The sequence below is a fragment of the Acanthopagrus latus genome, chromosome 16 (assembly GCF_904848185.1).
Source record: "Acanthopagrus latus isolate v.2019 chromosome 16, fAcaLat1.1, whole genome shotgun sequence".
Lineage (NCBI taxonomy): Eukaryota > Metazoa > Chordata > Actinopteri > Spariformes > Sparidae > Acanthopagrus > Acanthopagrus latus.
The window spans coordinates 17570632-17592065 of NC_051054.1; the positions used below are offsets into that span (position 1 = coordinate 17570632).

Consider the following 21434-nt stretch of genomic DNA (forward strand, 5'->3'; position numbering starts at 1 on the left):
AATGACATACCCCTCATCTCACGCCCTGAAGTAGCTTCTTCCCAGAGCCAAGGTTTGGTTTGCCTGTCCAGGGCAACTGTAGAAATGTTGCAGTGCATCGTGGGCAATGCTACTCCAGGTGTAGATGGTAAAGGCTCATTTTAACGGGACGAAAACTCAACAACTGTTTTAGGTGATGATACACAAAAATATTGTCATGTACGTTATATTCAATTTCTGCCATGAGATCCCCCTAAATCATACATGGTTAGGGTGACCTTGCCTCTATCTTCAATCCATTCAGAGTAACTAATGTTAAATCTTTACCTTGGAGTGACAGTGAGAGTTACATAAATACTGATGTCACTTTTTAAACTGAAGTTTCATTCAAACAGATCAGGGTTGCACCAGCTACTTCGTAATGCAAATTAAAGCCAGCAATTCAGTTTAGCGTAACCTTTTCAACAAACCTTAAAATATTCCACATCTTTCATGAATTATTGGTGCTTGTCAACTTTAAAAGCCAGCAATAGTCAGCCTTTCAACATCAGCTGACTTTTGCCTGATGTACAAAGGCAAAAGTCAGCCTTTGAACAGTAGGCGTTCACACTGAAGTTAGACATTTTAACTTCATATTTTGTTTCATTTGATGTGTTCACAGTCTTCAAAATCTGTTTAAGTTCTACTGGGGAAAATCTACTTTTAGGATGTTTTTTTTTTAATTTATTTATTTTTTTTTACCTGCGGTGTAAACACAGAGTATCTCAAAGAGGGGCCAAGGGATCTTGAGGGCCTCCATGAGCTCCCTAGCAAACTGAAAAATGGGAAATGTCATTATTATTTCACTCTTTCAATCAATGGAAAAATAACTGCAGGGAATGTTTTTGTGAAGCTTTTCATTCCTGCACTGTCATCCAAAATTAAAACTGTCTCATACTGGGTTTCTTGCTTTACACTCTTCTGGTTTGGGATGTTTGTTTACAGCTCTCCATCTCCAAGGAATGTCTCATGTGGGTGTCCACCCACTGTGGGCCCCACCTCCCCCAGAAGACACCCTCTGGCTGTCAGCTTGATGATGTTTTTCAGCCAATTCCCTACTGTTCTGAGGCACAAACAAGCCCATTCTGCAGGGCTGATCACAGACAAAGTTTCGCAAGAGGAGGGGGAAAAAAAAGAAGAAAAGGTGAGGGGGCGTACAGTTTTTGGATGCTCTCCAGATCATTAAAGTGTCGCGTTTCAGCCCCACACATTCTCTCCTCCCTTACTGGTGAGCGCTGAGACGCGGTCTCCACTTGTAATTCACTGGAAGGAAATCCACCCAGATGCAAACAGACAGACGAATGTGTGTGTGTGTGTGTGTGTGTGTGTGTGTGTGTATGTGTCAGTGTGAGGTAAGAGAAGAGACAATAAGGCTGGCTATCATTCAGACCACACACTCATTACAAGCAGGGCTAGTGTATTAGTGTAATTGGGTAATGAAGGTGAGGCAAGGAGGGGCTGAGTATTGTTTCTCAAGCATGCTGACTGTGTGTGTGTGTGTGTGTGTGTGTGTGTCTGTGTCTGTGTCTGTGTCTGTCTGTAAAGAGCAGGCCATATTATACACCATGAGAGGGAGCCAACAACTCAGCTAAGCTATGAACACACAAAGGATACAGTCACAGTTGTTTCCTCAGATCTTCTTTGTTATGAAGAGAAAAATGTGGGACGTCTTCGCCCTTGACTTGATGCACATTTTAGCCATTGTCCTCTTACTTTAACAGGCAAATCAATCAGCGGTGTGTTTTTCAGTGGAGCCTTGTTTCTGTTTGGCATCGGGTCCTTTCGCTGCAGTGCCAGTTCAGTTTGCAGGTTTTACACACAACACCCATTTATACAGCTGGCTAAATATTTACTCTGGTAAAGTAGCTCGCTCAAGGGTACACAGTGATATCCCAACTGGGTTTTGGACCTACAATGTGTGAAAAACCTTTTTTTTGCATATGGACTGTGCACCTGACATTTGATGTGGCTACATACAGGTTGCTTTGTATTCAGTTAATCTCTTGATTGACAGCACGCAGCCCTATATGTGGAAAATTCGCGGTTGGACGAATAATCCATGTTGTGAAATATCTTTTCAGTTCGTTTTGCTCACAATATTCCATTCATGTGCATTATCTAACCTCTATTATGACAGGTTTGAAAGAAATAAAAGGATAAATGTTATTTCCACTGCCAGTTTTCAGAGTTCACTGTGGCCAACAGGCAAGGCCTGCCATTATCAATTTAAGATACAAGCCACAAGCAGCCTTGAGTTAGAGCCGGGCTTTACAGTGGCTTTAGAAGAGAAACTGCAAAGTATTTTTCAAGTAGGGCGTGCAAATATGTAAATTGAATGTCGTTTTTAAATCATAAATATTTTAATTTTCAAGAGAAAAAAAACAAACAAACTTTGTATGGGCTACAAAAATGATGCCTTTGTTTATAACAAAGCAGTTTCTACTTGGGACCAACATCGCCACAGATTCTGACCAGGTCAAACAAAGAGGGATTTATTTTCACCATTATTTTGTTTGGGCATATTTTGTGACCTCAAGGGATAATTTCATTGAGTAATTTATGAGTAATAAACATTTGGCATTTGAAAAGTAAATTAAACTTAGCATTCACATGTTTACCTGTTCCTCTCTCCTGTTAATCTTCCTGTGACGTTAAAAAATGTCAGTTTCCTGACTGCCTTAGAATTTTTAGTTGACTGAAGTTGAGGGGGCCTTTCAAGATTCAAAACAAAAAAACTCTAATCTAATCATGTTCATTCAGTTCTATTTGAATCTTTAAGTTTACATAACCTAATCACGAAGCCGTTCGTATAAAACTTGAGCTAAATCAACACAATCTTTTAATATTTTTCCACTGAAAACAGCTGATCAGTCTGTCTTAAATATCGCCATCCCAACGAGTCATTTTTGACAAGTTAGGAGTGACACAGCAATTTTCCATCTTATATGGGTTTTTTTTTCAAACAATGAAGAAAAGTTTTCAGTCTGAACTGGACGAATGAACAGCACAGACTCAACTCATTAAAATACAGTTCAACTCATAATGACAAACCTCTAGTCTGAAGAACTCTTGTTTATGAGTTCTGACCCATTCTAAAAATAAAAAAACAATAAAAAATAGAAATGTTAAGTTAAATAGCTCGGAATAAACTAAACGTGTATATTTATGTAAAGTTCACGACAATAGCCCAGTTTCTCTTGTGACAACTTGTGGCATCCAGGCTCCCAGTTGAGGAGCCAGACTGCAAACATCATGATAATTATGTGGTCATCAAAGTATTCGTTTTTTTCTTATTTTCCCGTTACTGCTTTCAGCCAGTTCAAATCAAAATGACGAAAACATATCTGATGTCAAGCATTTGAAGGGAGATTCTTCCTCATGACACACCTTGAAGCAAAATAAAACGTGCCTAGCCCTCAGAATAAAACGTGAGAAAAAAGCAAACCTGTATGACTTGTAAATGATCTAATGACATTACTAGTGGCTGTACTCCACTCAGGCGTGCGAGTGGGAGAGTTGTGGTACTGTACATGCTGGCTTGCTGGAGGGGATACCGGCACGCCCAAATGGAACCACCAAACCACAATTAATGCTATTAGTTCCACCTGTGCTTTCCCTGCAATGAGACATATTGGCAAGTGAGAAGCGTCTATAAACCATTTCAAAGGAATTGTTGTGACTCAGTCATAATGACATACTGTGATTGAATAGAAGCTTGTCAATACATTTGAAGCGCTTGTTGTGTTGCCACAGGTGGCATCAGAAGGTAATTAAGCGCAGCTAATGAGCCAATCAGAAGCAAGCAGCAGACAACGAAAACACTGTAGCTGTTAGCTAGCTTGGCACAGACCACACAGTGTGTTGTTGTTGTTGTTGTTGTTGTTGTTGTTGTTGTTGTTGTATAGCAAAGAAGCTGAGGCATGTCAGTCAGACTTACACTCCTGTATAACCTCACGGCCTCCGTCATGTTTCCCATTGAGTTTATCTGCGCCGCGCATCTTCAGCAACATTGGCCTTTATTCAGAAAATACGTTGGCACCCTTCTAAATACTGGAGGTCTGCGACCAGTTAGCATGAGCGCCGAGGGAGTGTTGGTCCTGCGACCAGGTCTGTTTCTCTTGCAAAACGTCTTCAGGTCGTCATTTTGTGTGTCTTTTATGGCAGCGACGAGGTTTTGTCTGGCGGCATGTAGTTCCTCATGAATAGGCCCACGTGTACTGTGATAACTCTGGAAAAACAAAAAACAAAAGAAAACATAAATATGCTAAGAGTGATGCAAAGTGGCACACTGGAGGAAAGTGTGAAACTAGAGAATATTCCTACATATCGCTGGTGTGTCTGAATGGCTTCCATATGTGATGAATCTCAATATTTTGGCATTTCACTTCGTGTCAAGACTGGACTAAATGGTACACGCGTTATAAGAGGCGTCTTTTGTAAGGTTCAGTTGCTGACACATAAAGGTGCAAACTATTTGGCCTTCTTAAGTAACTCTCGTCTGATGCATGACTCATGATGATAAATGAATGAATGCAGGATGAATCATAAATTCATGTTGCTCCACTGTCAGATGATCAGGTAACTTTGACTTTATGTTACACTTCATATATTCAGTTAAGGTAAAAAAAATAATAATAATAAAATAAGTACCCATTTTCATAATAGTTACAATAAGAATAAGAAGAATGATAATGATTATTTATATATATAGCAGGGTGGGGGGGTCACAGTGTAAGTCAGGATATGCAATACATTGCCCATGATGATAATAATAGTATCACAATATGGAGCTTCTGCCATAATTGATAAATTGCAAGACAATCATCAAATGATACATCATGGTATCTGTCTCACTGAAGAATTTATTTACATTCCACTTACTGTTTTCATTGTGATTTTTACATTTAATTCTATTTTTCAAAGTTGTTCTGATTGTTAAAGTTGAAAGTGCGTTCCATGGATTGTCCAGAAACAGAAAAGAAATGATTTCTGAACAGATTTTTTTTTAACAGAATATCTAAAGTTTCTCTTGTCTTTTTTGTGTTGTGGTAGAAGCAGAACTCTCAATTTTAAAGCCTGGGCAAAGAAAACCAAAGCTAAAGTTTCTGCGTGGCTGGATTCCATCGCAGGTAGGTGAGAAAATCTGTTAATTTGTCATTTGGTTGAACTGACCGTTTACAGTGTCAAAAACTGTCCCTTCAAGACTTTGCATCCCAGTGGGTGCACAGTGCCTCTGCAATAAACACTGTTACCCATTATTCGAGCCCTTTAAAGGTCTAACGTTACCATACAACATAAGTTAATAGTGGATTTCATTGTGGCATCTGCCACCCCGTCGACTCCCAGACCTTCGAGTAACATCCCAGCTTAGCTGCCCCGCTCCAGTGCCCGCAGTCAACCAGTCAGGGTGGGTTTTGTGTGCTCATATTGTTTATTTTAGCCCTCATTAAAATGTGGTGGGGTGGCTTTCTCTCTCCAGGGCTCGGTGGCTACTGTGGTGGGGAGATAGAGGAATGTGGTGGACCCCCTTGGGCGACCCACAAAAAGCTGCCTCACCCCCTTCCCCTGCTTGCCACTCACCCCTTCTGTGTCCTGCAGTCACACCCTGTGGCAGAGCTGTGGTTAACTGTGGCTGTTGGCTGGTAAAGAGGCGCATAAGGGGTTCGAGGACACACATTCATGTAGGAGAAGTGCCATTCACCATAATCACCACTGGAGGGGGGGACTCAGCCACACTGAGCTATGAGAGGGGGAACTCTCCAACCTGGCGTGGCTATACTCTCGGGGATTTGTTCTTATCTCTTTTACATGGTCAGCACTTTTTCACAGGAAGCATGAGGGACGTTGTGTGTGCGTGAGTGGGGGATAAAGAGAGATGTGGGTCTTAAAGTAAGTGGGTTTTAAAATGAAAATACCGTGAGCCCAAGTCAGCTGTGCACTTGAAAGAAAACTTGTGACGTCAGGTATTTGATGCCTGCAGGGGCCTTTTGTCCAGGTTGTTTAGTTTCTTTATGACACTACAATAGTGGCTTGTTTTATTTTGTCTGTGACGGAAAAACTATTAGGCATGAAAGAGTTTGCTCTGTCAGCAGCCACACCTCAGCTCCACACAGAGGAAGATTTACCTTTCAGTTTATCTTATGGTAGTGTGTCAGAGGCTGCAGGCGAATATCTGTCTGGTATGTGGTGAATTATTGCTGTGTCTGTACACTCTTGCATTTGTGTAATACTACGTGTGTCTGTATATGTGTGTTTTTTCATAACCGCACTCCTGTTGTTCCTTTGAAAAGGAATCAGGAAACGACTGTTGGGCCGACTGATAGTCCCAGGTGTGTGTGTGTGTGTGTGTGTGCATGCATTAGAAACAGTGTGCCTGAATGTCTTTGTGCTAAAGTGAACTAGCAGGTTCTCTTTCAGCGCCATACAGTACATCTAGGGGGAGAGAGAGGAGGTCTTTGAAGTTTTGATTCTGCCATCGGTCTCCAGCCCGCTGCCTTTTCTTTTCATGCCAGGCCAGTTAAAGAGAGACGCCCCAGCTGGCTCCTCCCTGCCCATGTCGCCATGGTAAAATGACAACAGACTACACTCACGTGCCCCCACTGACAGCGAAGCCTCTCTCTGTTTTGATTTTGGCTTTTGTTCTGTCTGTTCCTTAAAGGGACAGTTCACCCCAAAATCAAAAATACACATTTTTTCTTACATGTAGCATAGTTTTATCCATTTCACGCACACCAGAGTTTTGGAGGTCTGTAAAGATGTCTGCCTTCTGTCCAGTATAATGGAACTAATTGGCACTCGGCTCGTGGCGCTCAAAGCACAAAAAAATACATGTGAAAAACTCAACAGCAATGTCTCTTTCCAGAAATCAAGACATGGTTATTCAAGACAATCCACAGGCCTTGCTGTGTGCAGTTTGAAGTTGGAGCGATTTTCTTTCTATAATATCACCACGCAGAGGAAAGTGTCCTTCTACACATGGATGAGAGGCTCGTGACAGGCCAGGATGTAGACATTGATGGCCTCCTCTGCGGGTCAAGCTAAATTAGTTACCTTTGGTAGCTAGCATCTTGTCCCTGAGTTCTTAAACTTCCCTCTGCGCAGTCATACGGTGGTATGGAGTGTTACGATATGAAAAACACAGGGAGTTTTCATCAGGTAACTTGAATAGCCATATTGGGAAAGAATTAATCATTACAGAAAAAAGAGGTGATTGGAAGGGGAGTGCAGTAGGTCCTGCTTTGTTTGATAAATTGATCAAGAGTGGACTCAATTGGAGAGATGTCTCTTAAAAAGACGAGCGTGTTGGAGTTAATTTGCCTTGCATGACATTGTATTGCGATGTTGATGCTGAACTTTTTCAAATGTGCTTTTTTGGGGTGGTTCGAGAACCATCCAGTGCCATCAAGAACACCTCTGAACTTCTGCAACTCATACCAAAACTATCTAGAGGGATAAATATAACTACAGGTAAAAGGTAAAATATGAATTTTTGATTTTCAGCTGAGCAGTGCATAACCAATATGATAGACATCAAAGTGCAGTAGAAAAACCAAGCAGTGAAGCAGAGAAGCACAGAGCGAAAGGCAATTAACTTGCAGCTGACGTTAATGGACATATCCAATCTGCTCACGCTGCAGGTGCTGGCACTCCATCCCTGCTTTCTCTCTGATCTAAACCAAGGTGTCTCCTTTACTCGCCAGCAGCCAAAGAGAATTCCATGCAATTCAGCTTTAACACTGGAGCAGGAGAGGAGGAGGAGGAGAATGAGGGGAGATATATTGATTGCCCTTAGCTGCTTTTTCATAGCCAGTGTGCGCATCGTTTGTGTTGGCTAAGCCCTCTGGTCTAATGGCTTTTAGACTTCCATTAAGTCGTTGCAGGCAGCGTGGTTTAAGTAAGTAACAAAAGGCTCTGTCAGAATACTTTAAGCATTAATAAGACAGTCAGTGTTACTCCTACAGCCTGTCAGCTCATCAGGAAGGCACAAGTTGAGATCGCAAAGCCAAAAGCCTGGCTTACTGTCGTCATTTTGAGCGTGTCAGTGTCTTGCTTTGCTGTTTTTTTGGGTAAGCCCTGAGACGGATTAGCTTGTAGACTTTGGGGGATTTGTTCGATTGAGCAGAGAGAGGCCGCTGCTCCCTCAACTTGTGAACTTGTATGGACCCTTGACTCGTGTACAGTTAAAAGTCCTGTTTCACATCTAGTGCAAGGAGTTGTTAACATTTGTACAGTCTAAATGAGATACCTATGGCTCCATACTGTGAAAGGGGGCTCAGTAGGATTGGGGTTGGAAGTGCACTGTTTGGTAACAAACAGGCCTCTGCCCACCATGTAAGGAAGAGACTGTTAGTTTTGGGGGATTTTGTTTTTTCTTTTGAGCTGTTTTCTGGTTCTGCTTCTAAAACCATCTTGTTTTTATAAAAGTTGTTTATTAGGAGCAAGGTCCCTCTTTTGTGGAGAAAGGCGCTGTGGCCAACACTGGTTCCGATCTCTTTAATTATTGGGTACGTCTGGCTTTGATGGTGCACACACTGGCATTTTGATATGTGGAGAGGCCGCACTTATCTATAGTAATATATGTATGGGTTGACTCATGCCCAAACACATACACATGTACACTTTTCCAACTGTATGAGCCTTAATCACATTGGTTTGATTCCTTTTTTTTTTAACTAGTCTGTGTGCGGCACTGACCCATATTGCTCAACTGACTCCTCTGCTTTCTGGATATTTTGTGGTGTGTTTCCCCCTGGTCTGTCTGTCTTTAATGCCACTGTGTCCCTGCAAGCCCTCAAAGCCCTGGGCTTTAATGCATCGGTTACCGTATTTTTCCACCGCGTTGACTGTCGCTTGCCGGGAAGGCTGCTCGTTGTGTGTACGTGCACGCACTTGTGCCATTTTTGGAAGCGTCCCTGTGTTCTCTCTGCACCAGCGCTTGAGCTACGGAAGCCTCCTGGGTCCGTTTCTCCTGCGGCTGGACCACATACCCCAGGATCTTGCTTTGGTTGGAAGCTCGTCTGTTTTTTTTCCAGCCATCATAAAGACAAACTCCTCTACTGTCTCCCCATCCTATATTAACAGGCAGTGTTTGGCCCTGGACTCCCCATAACAGGCCTGCTCCGGGTTGCCGCTGGTTACAGTAAAAATCAACACCTCCTCTACCCCAGACTGAGACATTTCAGTGCGTGGATCCAGTTTCCCCCCTTGTTTAGACATCAGGAGGAGAGCTAGAGCTAAACTCTCTCACCTTTAAGGCCCTTACACCGCTAATTAGCTTGAAATCTGTAGGATTCAATTTCAGTAGCTTGTGTGGTAGATCAGATTCAGTTTGACATTATGTCAATGTATATCAACAGTAGACTGTCATTATGCTTTGGCATCTCTGCTCCTTCCTGGTTTTCCAGGATTACCCCTTCGCCATCAGTGCCACCAGAGGCATACCTCCGAGCTGCTCCAAGACCTCAAAAAATCTAGACTGGCTCCTCATTGGCTGGCAGCTCCCTGGTCTGCCAACTAAGCAGGAAACAATAGAAGGCCAGAACAATGAGCTGGCTGTAGATCAGTAGGGGCTCGCTCGGCCTCTCTCAGACACTACGTCTTATTTCCTCTTTGATTACTCACGCCTGCCTGATGAGCAGCACACTCATACTCCTCTCTGTCTGCTTGCCTGCCTGCCTGTGAGAGAAATCACAAAGAGAGGTCTTTTTTGTTGGAGACTGGTTTTGATTTGTAGGCTGGAATGCCTTTGTGATAATGTCGCAAGATTTTTTTGGCAGGGGGGTTATGATAGATGTGTGTGAGACAGAAAGAAGAAAGAGTTATGACGTGTGTGCTCAAGATTCAGACACACTCAGGTATCAGAAAGAGCGTTTCTGAATATTGTGCGGTTTAGTGTGTTTAGTGTGCTTTTCTCTGCTGATTTATGTCAGGTTCCACTGATGGCCTTCCAGGTTCTTCCCATAAACAGCCTTTAAACGAGGGAATAGTAGTGCTGGCGCTTGAGTCCAAGCTGTATTGCCACCCAAGCGTGCAGATCGCCCGCTGTGGGCTGGGTCCCCCTCGTCTGGCCCTCTCTAGCTCCCACCGCTGCTCACAACCCCCCCTCTCACCGCCAGGCCGGAGGTAGGAAATCAAACCAATTACGGTTGTATTTAAAGAAAATTGGAGCAGGGCCGGAAAAGTGGGGGCATTTCCAAAAACCACAAAAAGAAAACTGCAGGGCCACTCTCTGCTAAATACAAGGTGACTGTAGAGCAGAAAACACAAGGAGAAATCTGTTGTTTGATTTAATGTGTCAGCAATAAATATTTTTTTCCTTTAAAAAAAAACAAAAAAAAACCAAAACATTTAGCTTGAGGAAGTTGGAGACTCACTTCATGTTCAACCAGAAATATGTAATTCCTCTCGGTGTCCTCAATAATCTGTGTCTGTCTCAGTGAGTGAGATTGATGGGTTTTTCTCCCTGGTGGACTTGTTTGATGGATGGTTTTCATGGACTGGCTGTGTTTATGCTCAGGTCTGCCATGCCCTGCTGTGAGTGACCTGCCAAAAGGCCGCACCTCATAACATGGCTGAATACACCAAGATGTCCTGTAGCCCAAATCCTCCTTGGCTCGCTCCGTTGCTGCAGCCCCTGCTGAGATACAGTATAGGGCCTCTCGTGAAGCACAAACACCTGTAGGCTTCAAACTGTTGGAAGGTTTGTGTGTGTGTGTGTATGTGTGTACGCATTGTGTATGATCCTCTTGTCTGAGTGTGTCACAGTCTGAGGCCATCATTACTGCCAAGAATCTTGTCTGGGATCATCGTTGTAATTGCCACCCCCTGGTCTGATGAAGTCTCTCTGTTTTACCTCTCTCTCCCTCTGTGTACCTCTGATCCTTCTCCTTGCTGTCATCTCTCAGGAAAACCCCCTCATTACCAGGCCCTGAATGTAAATGCTTCATTTTCCATCCCCCCACAGGCCCTCTTTGTTCCACGGGCCATTTGGCTGTTATATTTCAGCACTTAAAAGCAATTATTCCTAAATTTAAATGCGCCTCCAGACACTCTAAAGATATGTGTCTTTTTCTTCATCTTCCCCTCTGCCTCATGGGCAAAAACAAAAGGAACAGAAATATAGGTGTCTGGTGTCTGTAGGTCGACGCAACATTTTTGCTGCGTGCGCAGGCGCACACACACACACGCAGGCACACACACACACTCGACCAAACCTGATGATATGCCTTTGTCCATGCAGGTGCATGTACAGAAAAGAATAACACACACACACAAACTGTTTACTTCACACGCACCCACCATAAAGAGTGTAAGATGATCTCCCATTAAGGATGAAAACAAACCAGTGAGTGGGAGGTGTCCCCTGAGGAAGTCCGCAGTCACTATAGTGGAACCAGGGAACCATGGGAACTGGTTAGCAGAGGCCTGCGGGGCAGCCACGGCCAGACACGGGGGTGTGTAACACTGCCACACACACACACAGTGCAGACTGGAGACAGAGACACCAAAGTGAGGGCTTATAGTCACCTCACCTGTCTCACAGCAACAATAGCCAACACTTTATTAGGTGTCAGCAGCAGCTTGATTTATTCAGACTAGGCTTTGATTGTCTTGATATTTACGATCAAAGTGCCAAAATAGCAACAACAATAAAAGCGACTGTTTCGGGAAGAGTGATGATATAAGAAAGATGACGCCAGACACATTTTTGTAAAGCTCTTGTGTTTAGTGACACTTGAGAGGAAGAGGGAAAGATGTTTTTAATGTTGTCGCCCAGTTTAAGGGTTAGAGAAGGCAGCAAGTCTGTGGTGCTTCAGTGGTTTTCACTGATTTCTTTACAGCCACACGAGTCCTCACTGGTGAAAGGATGTTAGTCATCTAGACTGGAGGTCTTTCTCTGAATGACTTTTACTTTTAGACTCAGCAGCAAATAATCAAAGCCATACGTTTATCTCACCAAAGCAGATAGTGGGAACAAGAGAGTATGATCTAGTCTCTGAATGACCATTCATGTTCCCACGTGATCCAAAACAGACTTGAGCAATCATCCTCATCTTACTCACTACTTGCGTCCATGGATGAAAAAAGGAAGGGAGATAGAAAGATAGAAAGTGTGTATGTGAACCGGCGATGTAGCGTGTTCCCCTGCTTGAGCAGGAAGTGAACAGAGACCTGGTCCACAGGGATCCCTGTTTCCCCCTCCACTCAGGACCCCACCGTGATGGGGGAGAGCCTGGCAAAGAGCTATAGTGTGTGTGTGTTTGCGCGTGTGTGTGTGTGTGTGTGTGCGTGCGTGCGTGCATGTTAATTTCCTGTTTTATAGAGGAAGCAGTGTTTGCATGTACAGATCTTTCAGATTTTCTCTGTGAGAAACAAAGGGAGAAAGGAAGACTGTGTCAATTCTCATGAATCTGCATGGGAAACAACTGTCATTGTTTCTGGGAAGCTGCCCCTCTCTTTCAGAAATATCACATCTTTCTGCAAAGTAAAAATACAATGTTCAAATGAAAATTTGAAAAGCTTGTTATTTTATTCAATGAATAATGAAAAATCACGAAACACTACAAGCTATTATCCTCTCATGTCAAATGATCTTCCTTTTACTCAACTCACTAATCAAATTAAGCCCAGATTGGTTTGACAGAGAGAGAGAGCTGTGGTCAATATGCAATGACAAGAATTTCAATTCAAGCTGTTATGACATTTAAATGAAAGTTAGCTGCTGTGGTCTTAGCCGGATCACCCTCTAACCATGGTCTGGGCCACAGGTCCACCATGCAGTGGTCTTTTGGGTTTTTATAAAAATGTATGAAGGCCTTCTTCTGGTTTTGACTCATTTATGTGTCTTGGTTTCCTGTGATGAGATGAGTAGGCAAGGCTGACTCAGTTCAGCAGAAGATTGTTTAGAGCGTGGCCCGTTTCTTATCAGCACTATCAGGAAGCATCTTTGTATAACTGCTGTCATGTTAGTTCTTGGAATCGATGCTGCTGCTGCTGCCTACAAGCTAAAATTAGCTTTCCATAATAGTGGGTTAGAAAAACAAATTTAAACAAATCTAAACAAATGTTCTTAAACATCTGAGAATTGTTTCAGAAGTTAACATGAATAAATTAGTTGCCAACAATTAAAATCATCATTAAATTATTAATCATTTTGAGTTTTTAATTAGAATCCAAAACTCACAAAAGTACATTTCTGCAAAACCACAGATGTTTTGATACTGATGTTAATTCTTGTAACTTCAGGTCTGTCTAGGTTGAATTTTCTTTTTCTCTCTTGTCACAATACCGTGCTTATGCTCTGCTCAAAGTTTAGGCACAAAAACCACTTGTTTAAACCACAAGGTCAGGAAATTATCATGGTTTGGTTTATAATACCTGTTTTGGTTGCCACGATCACAGATGGAGGTGGTTCATCTTCCTGTGAAAAATAGCCAGATTTGGTCACCACAATAAACACTGGAAAAGTCTATAGATCACCTTTTAAAAACATCCTCCTTTCACAAAAAAGGCTGGAAATATCCCCAGGCCTTCTTCAAAATATCCACTGGTCAGATTTAAACTGTGGTCGGCTGTTCCCCAGCCTTGTTGGTTTGTGATACCGCCACCACCCTCCTCTCGACCTCCTGAAGTGAAAGTCGGCTATTAAGCAATTTGGTACACATGTCAACCTTGGCGCTATCTCTGGTTTCCATAAACTGCTAACATTATATCCAGGTGACTGGGGTGAAACTTTAGGATATACATATCACATTATACAGCAAATCCTAAAAAATGAAGACCAGAACATGTTTATTTCAGTCTTATGTCCCTTAGTATTCTATTGATTGACTAATAGATTAATTAACCATTTCCTTCAGCTCAGTTCATCTAAACTTTTGAGTGGTATATCTTGCTGAGGAACAAAACCAAAAATGTTGTACTAAATGTAGTTCTGTCATTTTCACATCATCCGACATTCAGTCTTTTAACAGTTATACAACAACTCTGGCTCACACGTGATGATGACCTTAAATTTATGGCAGCGGCTCTCTAGATCGAACTGATAGTGAGACTGTCTCTGCAAGAGCCACTTGTAAGCTTTCAGTGATCCTCTGGGTCCAAGCGGGAACCTAGTGCTAGCTCCATGGAGAAGTGCTCCACTGTGGGAACTGGGAGCTGCTTGGCGTATCGCTACACAAAGCGGTCTCTGTAGACCCAACATGGCTGAGAAACTACCTTCGCTGGGATCCCTCTGAACTGGGAGAACCCTCTTTCTCTCTCTCTTCATATCTCCCTCTCTGTCAGCCAGGGCAGCGCTAGTCATCAGTGTGAGAACAGTTGCATCACAGCTCTCGTGGTTTCTTAGCCCCTGGCCCCTGTGTTTGTCGGTCAATCTGTGGGAACCCTGATTTTGGACGGCAGCCTCTGTTCCCACCACCAGGCTGGTTAGAAAATAGACTTCTGGTCATGTACCAGGCACCCAAACCGAGCCGGTTCTAGCCTGTCCTTCTCACGGGTTCGGGGTAGGAGAGGTCAGCGGCTGCAGAGCAGGCCCTAATGGGTTTCGTATGCAGGTACCGCAGAAGCGACACGGGATACTGTACTCATGAGAAATGAGAGGGTTTTAACGATTCTGAGCTCTTTCCAAAACACTCCCTCTCTGCCCTCTCTTTTTCTGTTTTTCTCTGGCTGCTGCATCTCTCTCTCTCTGTCTGCCTCTCATTTAAATTTATAAATAGTGCTTTAATCTTTCTCATTTTTCTGATTAATTGAAGATAAAGCTGTGTGGGACAAGGCTCGGTCTTGTTGCATGAAAACTCAAAAGACATTCTGTTCATCTGAACAAATGATTGACCTGACAAAGTACTTTTCCTTCAATGCCTCTCATTGTTTCAGTTCGTCTTTCATTTGACACTCACAATCATGTCTCCTGTCCTCTTTATGCTTCATCCATTTAAAATGCAATTTTCTATGTTGTCTTATAAACCAATTCATCATGCCTTTGACTACAATTACATCCAGACGAGCAGCCTCATCCAGGAAAACGTTTTCCCCTCTTTCCTGGAGAGCTACAGTTTTCAGAAGAAGAACATCATAGCAGGACCAGGGATGGGATGAAAAAAGCAGTGCGGCTCATGTACGTCCATGACAAAGACGGAGCCAGATGAGAGCTTCTCTGCTCCCCACATGTGGACGAGAGAGACTGGTCTCACAGAGTGTGTGAAGACAGCTGGAAAATTCCCCTGAGCCTGCTCTAATTGAAAGCTTATCATCTTCTCTTTGTGCTTCCTGAGCGGTGGGGGATCAGCGAGGAGCGTCGCAGAGACCAGGAGGAAAGAGTTGGAAATGTTTAAGATGGTGGAGATCTGTCATACACTCACACTGAGAAGTGGAGCTTGGGCTGTCTGGGTGGAGGCCAGTGTGTCAGCAGGGGATTGTGTGTGTGCGAGTTTTCTCTTGCGTGTGTGCGGAGTTAATTGAATACAGTGTGTATCGAGGCTGCGTGTGTGCGTCCTGAGGCTTTGTTGTTCTGCCAGCACTGCCCCCATAGAAGGCCTGACACAGACACAGCAGCCGCCACACAGGAGGAAAGAAAGGAAGGATAGAAGTGAATGCGAGGAAGAGATAAAAGAGATACAGGATGGCATAAACAAGGAAAATAAAAAGAATAATTAGAGGAAGGAAAAACAAAGGGTTGAGAAGCAGAAGACCTTTCATGGCACAACGACAGGTGGCATTAGTTTAAGAGGGAGGGAATCGTTGGTATTGTGTTTCAGGTTAACCACATAAGACATCTGAAATCAGACCACCCCACAAGGTAGCATCTCAAGTGTTTAATCTTGTGGCTCGGCTTCAAATGGGCCAAACAGATGCCATCAGCACGGCATAAATTAACAACCACACTGCTGGTAAAAAAGACGGCCGACATTCCAAACTTCTCCTGTATTGTTTTTAACAAGTGACAACTTGCCGACGAGCACTAACATGGAGGCTGCCAGGGCGGTGTTGGATTCCTGAGCGGTGCTTTATTTACACTCCGGGTACCACTGCGTCGACAGCTGAGGCATTTTCGAACCCATGAGATGTGTGGGGTAATTGCCAGCGAGAGTCTCACCAATGGGAGAGAAGAGGATAATTATTAAGAGAGGTTACCAGACAGGAACTACCAATGGGGTATGAGATGGAGGCATGTATGGTATTTACTGTATGAGGCAAAAGAAGAAGAACAGAATTAGTTTGGGTGAGAATGTGCTGGAACCCATCAACGTTTATGGTGTTTTTTCTCGTCCTGCTCATTTGTCAGCCAGCGTTAAGGTGTCTGGGTTCCTGGGGCTGAATTACACCCTGTGCCTCCATGTTTAACGTTTTCATTCTCAACGCCTCCCCCTGTTAACCATAAAAGACTTCACAATCCAGACTTTGGAGCATTGAGTTTCAAAATTAGAGAGCTCGAATGGTATGCAATTGTTTTTCTAGTAAAGCAAATAAAGTAGAAGAATGTGGCCATAAATGCTGAACCTAAATCTAATGTGTATGTGATTTTCTTAAGAGGGCAGGTAAAGGAAAAAGTGTGTGCTATCTTAACTGTCTCCTGGAGATCCTTTGAATAGAAGTGTCATTCTGATGAAACAAACAGTAGTCGTGAAGACAAAAGTGAGACACATGTTTTTTAATTAAAATGATTAAAAACTACATTATCCGCAAACTTTACAAGCACTCAGTATGGAAGCATTAACAATGTCATTACATACATAGATGAGATTCTTAAATTAACATCAGTTTTTCAGATGTACATGCTCTGAGCATCAAGAGAAATGAAAAGGAGCAAGATGAATTAACATTTTGGGTAAATGAAAAGGAGAAAGTGACATCCTGTGAAGACAAAAGGAAAAATTAACATTGTGCTCTTTAATCCAATATACAATAAAATACTACTCATTTTGTACATGTACATTTTTTGCTTCCTAGTTTTGCATAAAGAATGATACTAGATATCAACACATGACTCGTTTGCCACACATCTTTCCCATTATTAACATACTGACAGTATTACGGGCAGTTTGTGAAGATCTTTGGTTTTCTTTTGAAGGAACCACACAAATATAAATACACATGTGGTTTCTCTAGCTGCATGATTTTTGCCCATAATAAAGTAAGGTCCTCTACAGTATAAAGGCTTTTCCTCTAAATCAAAGGGCGATAGGAATGAGACATCATTACTGATACTGAAGTTTAAAAAAGAGGAATAAGGCAGAGAGGCCTTTATAAACACCTTGCATAACTTTTTTTTTTTTTTTACCTGAGCTGCAAATGCAAGCCTCTTTGGATCACTGTTCACTTTGAAATTAAATCTCACTTTTATAGCAACTAAATACCGAACTGAATGCTTCGTTCTTGTGGAAGACTTTTCTATTAGATATAAGACACCTGATAGCTGCTGTAAAAGCCTTTGCACAGCTCATACCCAGATCATCTGTGCAGGCGTGTGAGTTATTGGCACAGCCATGAGCCCCTGGCACTGCTGATCAGTAAATTAGACCGGCAGAGGCAGAATCAGGGCCATAAAGGCTTCAAAGCATTCACTGATTATACAGAACAAAGGGACCAATACACAACAAGGGATGTTTTTTGTTTTTTTTCTTGCATTACTGCCCTTGGTGTTAGTAAGAAGATACCACTCTGACCCCACCTCCTCCCTCTATCCCTTCATCCTCACACTCTTCCTCCTCCAGGGATAGAGGGATCACATGTGTACCTGCAGGGGAACGGCCCTTCTGGATAGGGGGAATGTGCACACACACCTGTGGTGGAGGAATGTGCGTGTGTGTCTAATCATGAAATCTTTATTTACTTGGTGGAGGATTTGTTAAAAGGACACTTTCAGTGTGTTCAGCAAATATATGAGAAGGAATATTTCATATTTAGCTCGGCAGAGTTTCAGCTATTTGTAAATACATAACCAAAAAAAGAGAAATGAAAGTTCAAACATAGTGCAAAAATCAAGCAAATGGCTTATTTAGCGGCGGAAGGCAATTTGGAAGTCGTTTTAAAGATTTCGGCTATAGATACACCATCTCACTAACAGAATCTGTTGGGCGTGGTTCATAAGGAATAAAAGTTTTAGTGCATCAAAGCTACATTGGAAGACAAAATAATTACATTAAAGGTTTTGTTTTTTTTTTTATAATTTAGTAGCAATATATTACACAAATTCCAAATTTATACTCAACAACAAAATATGGCATATATACTGTATATATATATATAAAAAAGGAAAGATAGAGAGAAATGCTTAAGGATTTTGGGTATATGCGCAACATTTCCTCACAATTTGGCTCAAATAAATATCAAAAGTAAACTGTGTCATCCAGTTCAAAGACACCAGACCAGGACTTGAAAGAGAAATCAAAGAAAACATGAAGAGTGAACACAGACAGGACTTAAATAGTCCTGCAGAAAAAGAAACCAATAATCAGCCCACTGTGTTTGTCTTTTACATTCCTCAGCCATTGTCTCGTTGAAACTGGATACACTGATGACACAGCAAAGACAATTCATTTCTTAAACATGTGAGTCCTGACAGAAAAAATGCTTTTCTCCCAGCGATTGTGTTGAAACATCCACTGCATGTTTAGTACCAAAGGCTAAATGTGTCCGTTTGGATAATAAATTACTGCATGAGTATGGTGAGCACAAGAAACAGCCCTGGATGCAAGTGACGATATTGACACAAAATGGTTTGCAATATCAAAATTTGTACAGATATTAAAGCTTAGAAGGACCGATTGCTACAGCAGTGCAGCCATGCTGTTGGAGGGATGTCGCCTGACGAGAAAACATCCAGTCCGACTGCTCTTCTCTACCTACCAAGTGAGTCGGATCAGTCTGTTTGATGAATGTCCACTTTGGTATTTCAGTTCATCAGCTGTACTGATTGATCATACCGCCATCGTCTCTTTGTCTTTGAGTACCTGTTTACACCAGATCCTGATAGGTCACTATGGCTTCTCTGGTTTTACCCTTGTGTCTATTTACAGTTTTAGCTCAACATAATCTCAACTTTTATGGCTTTTTAGTCCTTTACGAGTACATGTTTTAGCACAGTGCAGGAGTTTACTCAAAATGTACGAAATGCTTGGAAGTCTTGAGAAAGTCAGTAAAACGCAGAAAGTCTTTAAAGCGAGTGCCAGAGAAATAGAAGACAAACATGCAGCATTTCTCTTTTTTTGTTTGTTTTTTTTCTTTCAGTGTTCATCTTTTTTTTTTTTGTTCATCACCCTCTTTACTCTTCTTCCCGCACCCCTCGATTGTCTAGCTGTCTGTCAGTCAGTAAGGCCTCCAGACGGACTCATCCAGACGGCCCGAGGCGCTCATGGCAGTGGGGGAGTTGCTGTGGCTTCCGTCAGCCTCGACACCCTCGCTCTGGGTGTTTAGGCCCGGGTTCATCAGGCTGTTGGTCCCTCCTGTGCCCGTGGCCCCCGAGCAGGACAGCAGGCGGGTGGGGGAGCGCTCGCCCCCGGTGTTTCCTGGCGCCACCATGGAGAACTGGTAGGATCCAGAGCCTGTGCCATAATACAGGTAGGAGTTGGACTGGAAGTTCTGGCTTTGGTTGTTTGAGTATGGGGGCGGCAGGTAGGTGTGGTATCTAGAAGAGGCTGACATGCTGAGGCCACTGATGCCGGTGCTGGAGGTGTTGGCGGAGTAGGGGAAAGCCCCGGGGTAGTGCATACGGGGGTCTGAGAAACGAGGGTCAGTCAACGGTGACAGAGACGGGAAGGTGGTCCTCTGTTGGAAGAGATCTGTAGTCCCTGTTGGAAGAGATGAACGAAACAAGAGTCAACAAACATTCAGCCATGACTGAAAATGGCTGTTGTGATTATGAACAAGAGACTTCACACAGAGACTTCTCCTTTTCTAATGTTTGGAAAAAAAAAGAAAAAAAAAAAAGACTTCCCCAATCCCCCAATTTTGAGCTCAGATTTCTTGCGATATGCCCGTCCATGGAAATGTTTGCTCAAAGTAATGAACTGAGACATTTTTTTGCCTAATAACAGTCATCAAACACTGACAGCACATCGTCCCACAGCCCCGTGCACAAGACCCAAGTTATGAAAAGGCCCCCTCGACGTGGCCCTCCTACCACTCCTTCAAAAGGAGAGCAACTTACAGTATTCTGTCTTTTTTTCAGGGCAATGAAAGAGGCATTGTCAGTGCTGAGGGGTGCTTTGTATAAACACCGATGGCTTTCTGCACTGTTATGCAACTTATTACAAGTCATGCTTAGGCGACAGGCATACGGGTCACAATCAGAGACAGACAGAGAGGGAAAATTAAAAGAAGGAGAGCAGGACAGAAGCGAGCATTGCTGTGTGAGTATCCACTAAACTAATGCATATCACAGTCCAGGAGCTGTCAGAGTTAACTGCTAAGTGTAATCTCAAAGGTAACACAGAGCACTGTGAATCCAGCTGTTAGGACTTCAGTTTCACTGCACACTTTCTAATTTATTCAGCTGACAAAAGGGAAATAAAAATTCACTCTAGCTTTGACTTGGCAGATTGCTTCTCTGAGATTTGGGGCCACTGCTACTGTCACCAACTTGGTTCTTTAAGTCAAACACCATATTGCCCCTCTCGGGAGTGTTATTGGCTGATCTTGCGTCCTAAGCTTCAGATATGAACCCATTCACATTTCTGCAGTCGTATAGGACTTCTGAACGCTACCTGCTGCCACCTGTTGTGGTATTTACATTTAGGACTTTGTACATGGACAGTTGTGGTTGTATATTTCTGCTGTATTATGTCATTAAGTACATATTATATCAGTTTTATGAGTACATGTTTCTCAGGTTAGTTTGTAGTTTTTATACTTCTCATGAAAAAGAAATTCACACACTCGCATCAGAGTTGCCTGACAAGTCAAGCATGTCAAGTCTTAACTGTTGAGTAATTAAGCACCATGACTGTCAGATATTTTGGATGAAGGTGGCCAACAGCCAGGCCCAAATTCTCTGGAACTGTAAACGCCCTTTACCTGGTTGTAAGCCACAATGACGAGGGAGAGTTCCTCATACCTGATGTCAGCATACAACACACTCGGTCCACACCTGCCGTGTGTACACGCATACACTCGTACGCTCACACACGCACCTCAGTCCATGGTCATTTGTTTGTCCGCATGTGGCTTTCATGGATCCGGTGTGCCCACATGACTGCAAGTGTAAAATGTGGATTTGGATGGCAGAGAAAAGAGGGCTTGTATTTGTGAAATAGCAAGAGCTTGCACGCCACAGCCCTGAGGGGGGAGAATGCCAAACTTGCGTGCCACGGTCTCGTTGAAATGTCTTTTCCCTATGTCTGGAGAGCTGGGTCCGTTTTCAGCTGCAAAAAAATCTGTTCCCTTGCAATTTCCATGGCCCCTGCTATACTCCCTTT

General features: G+C 42.9%; 1 protein-coding gene and 1 long non-coding RNA gene across 4 annotated transcripts in view; one reads left to right on the plus strand and one right to left on the minus strand.

Annotated features, from left to right (window-relative positions):
• The first annotated feature begins 3838 nt into the window (after positions 1–3838).
• LOC119004385 lies at positions 3839–18873 on the plus strand. Its single transcript, XR_005070187.1, has 3 exons — positions 3839–4125; positions 5071–5147; positions 18763–18873. It is a non-coding gene; the product is annotated as an uncharacterized LOC119004385 (long non-coding RNA).
• The window catches only part of runx3 (RUNX family transcription factor 3), a 49319-nt gene continuing 44566 nt past the window's right edge, over positions 16682–21434 (minus strand). For all 3 annotated transcript variants that reach the window (XM_037071239.1, XM_037071240.1, XM_037071241.1), the window contains one exon: positions 16682–19808. In XM_037071239.1, coding sequence (XP_036927134.1) covers positions 19327–19808 — 482 coding nt within the window. In that variant the 3' untranslated portion in view covers positions 16682–19326. The remainder of the gene's footprint in view (positions 19809–21434) is intronic.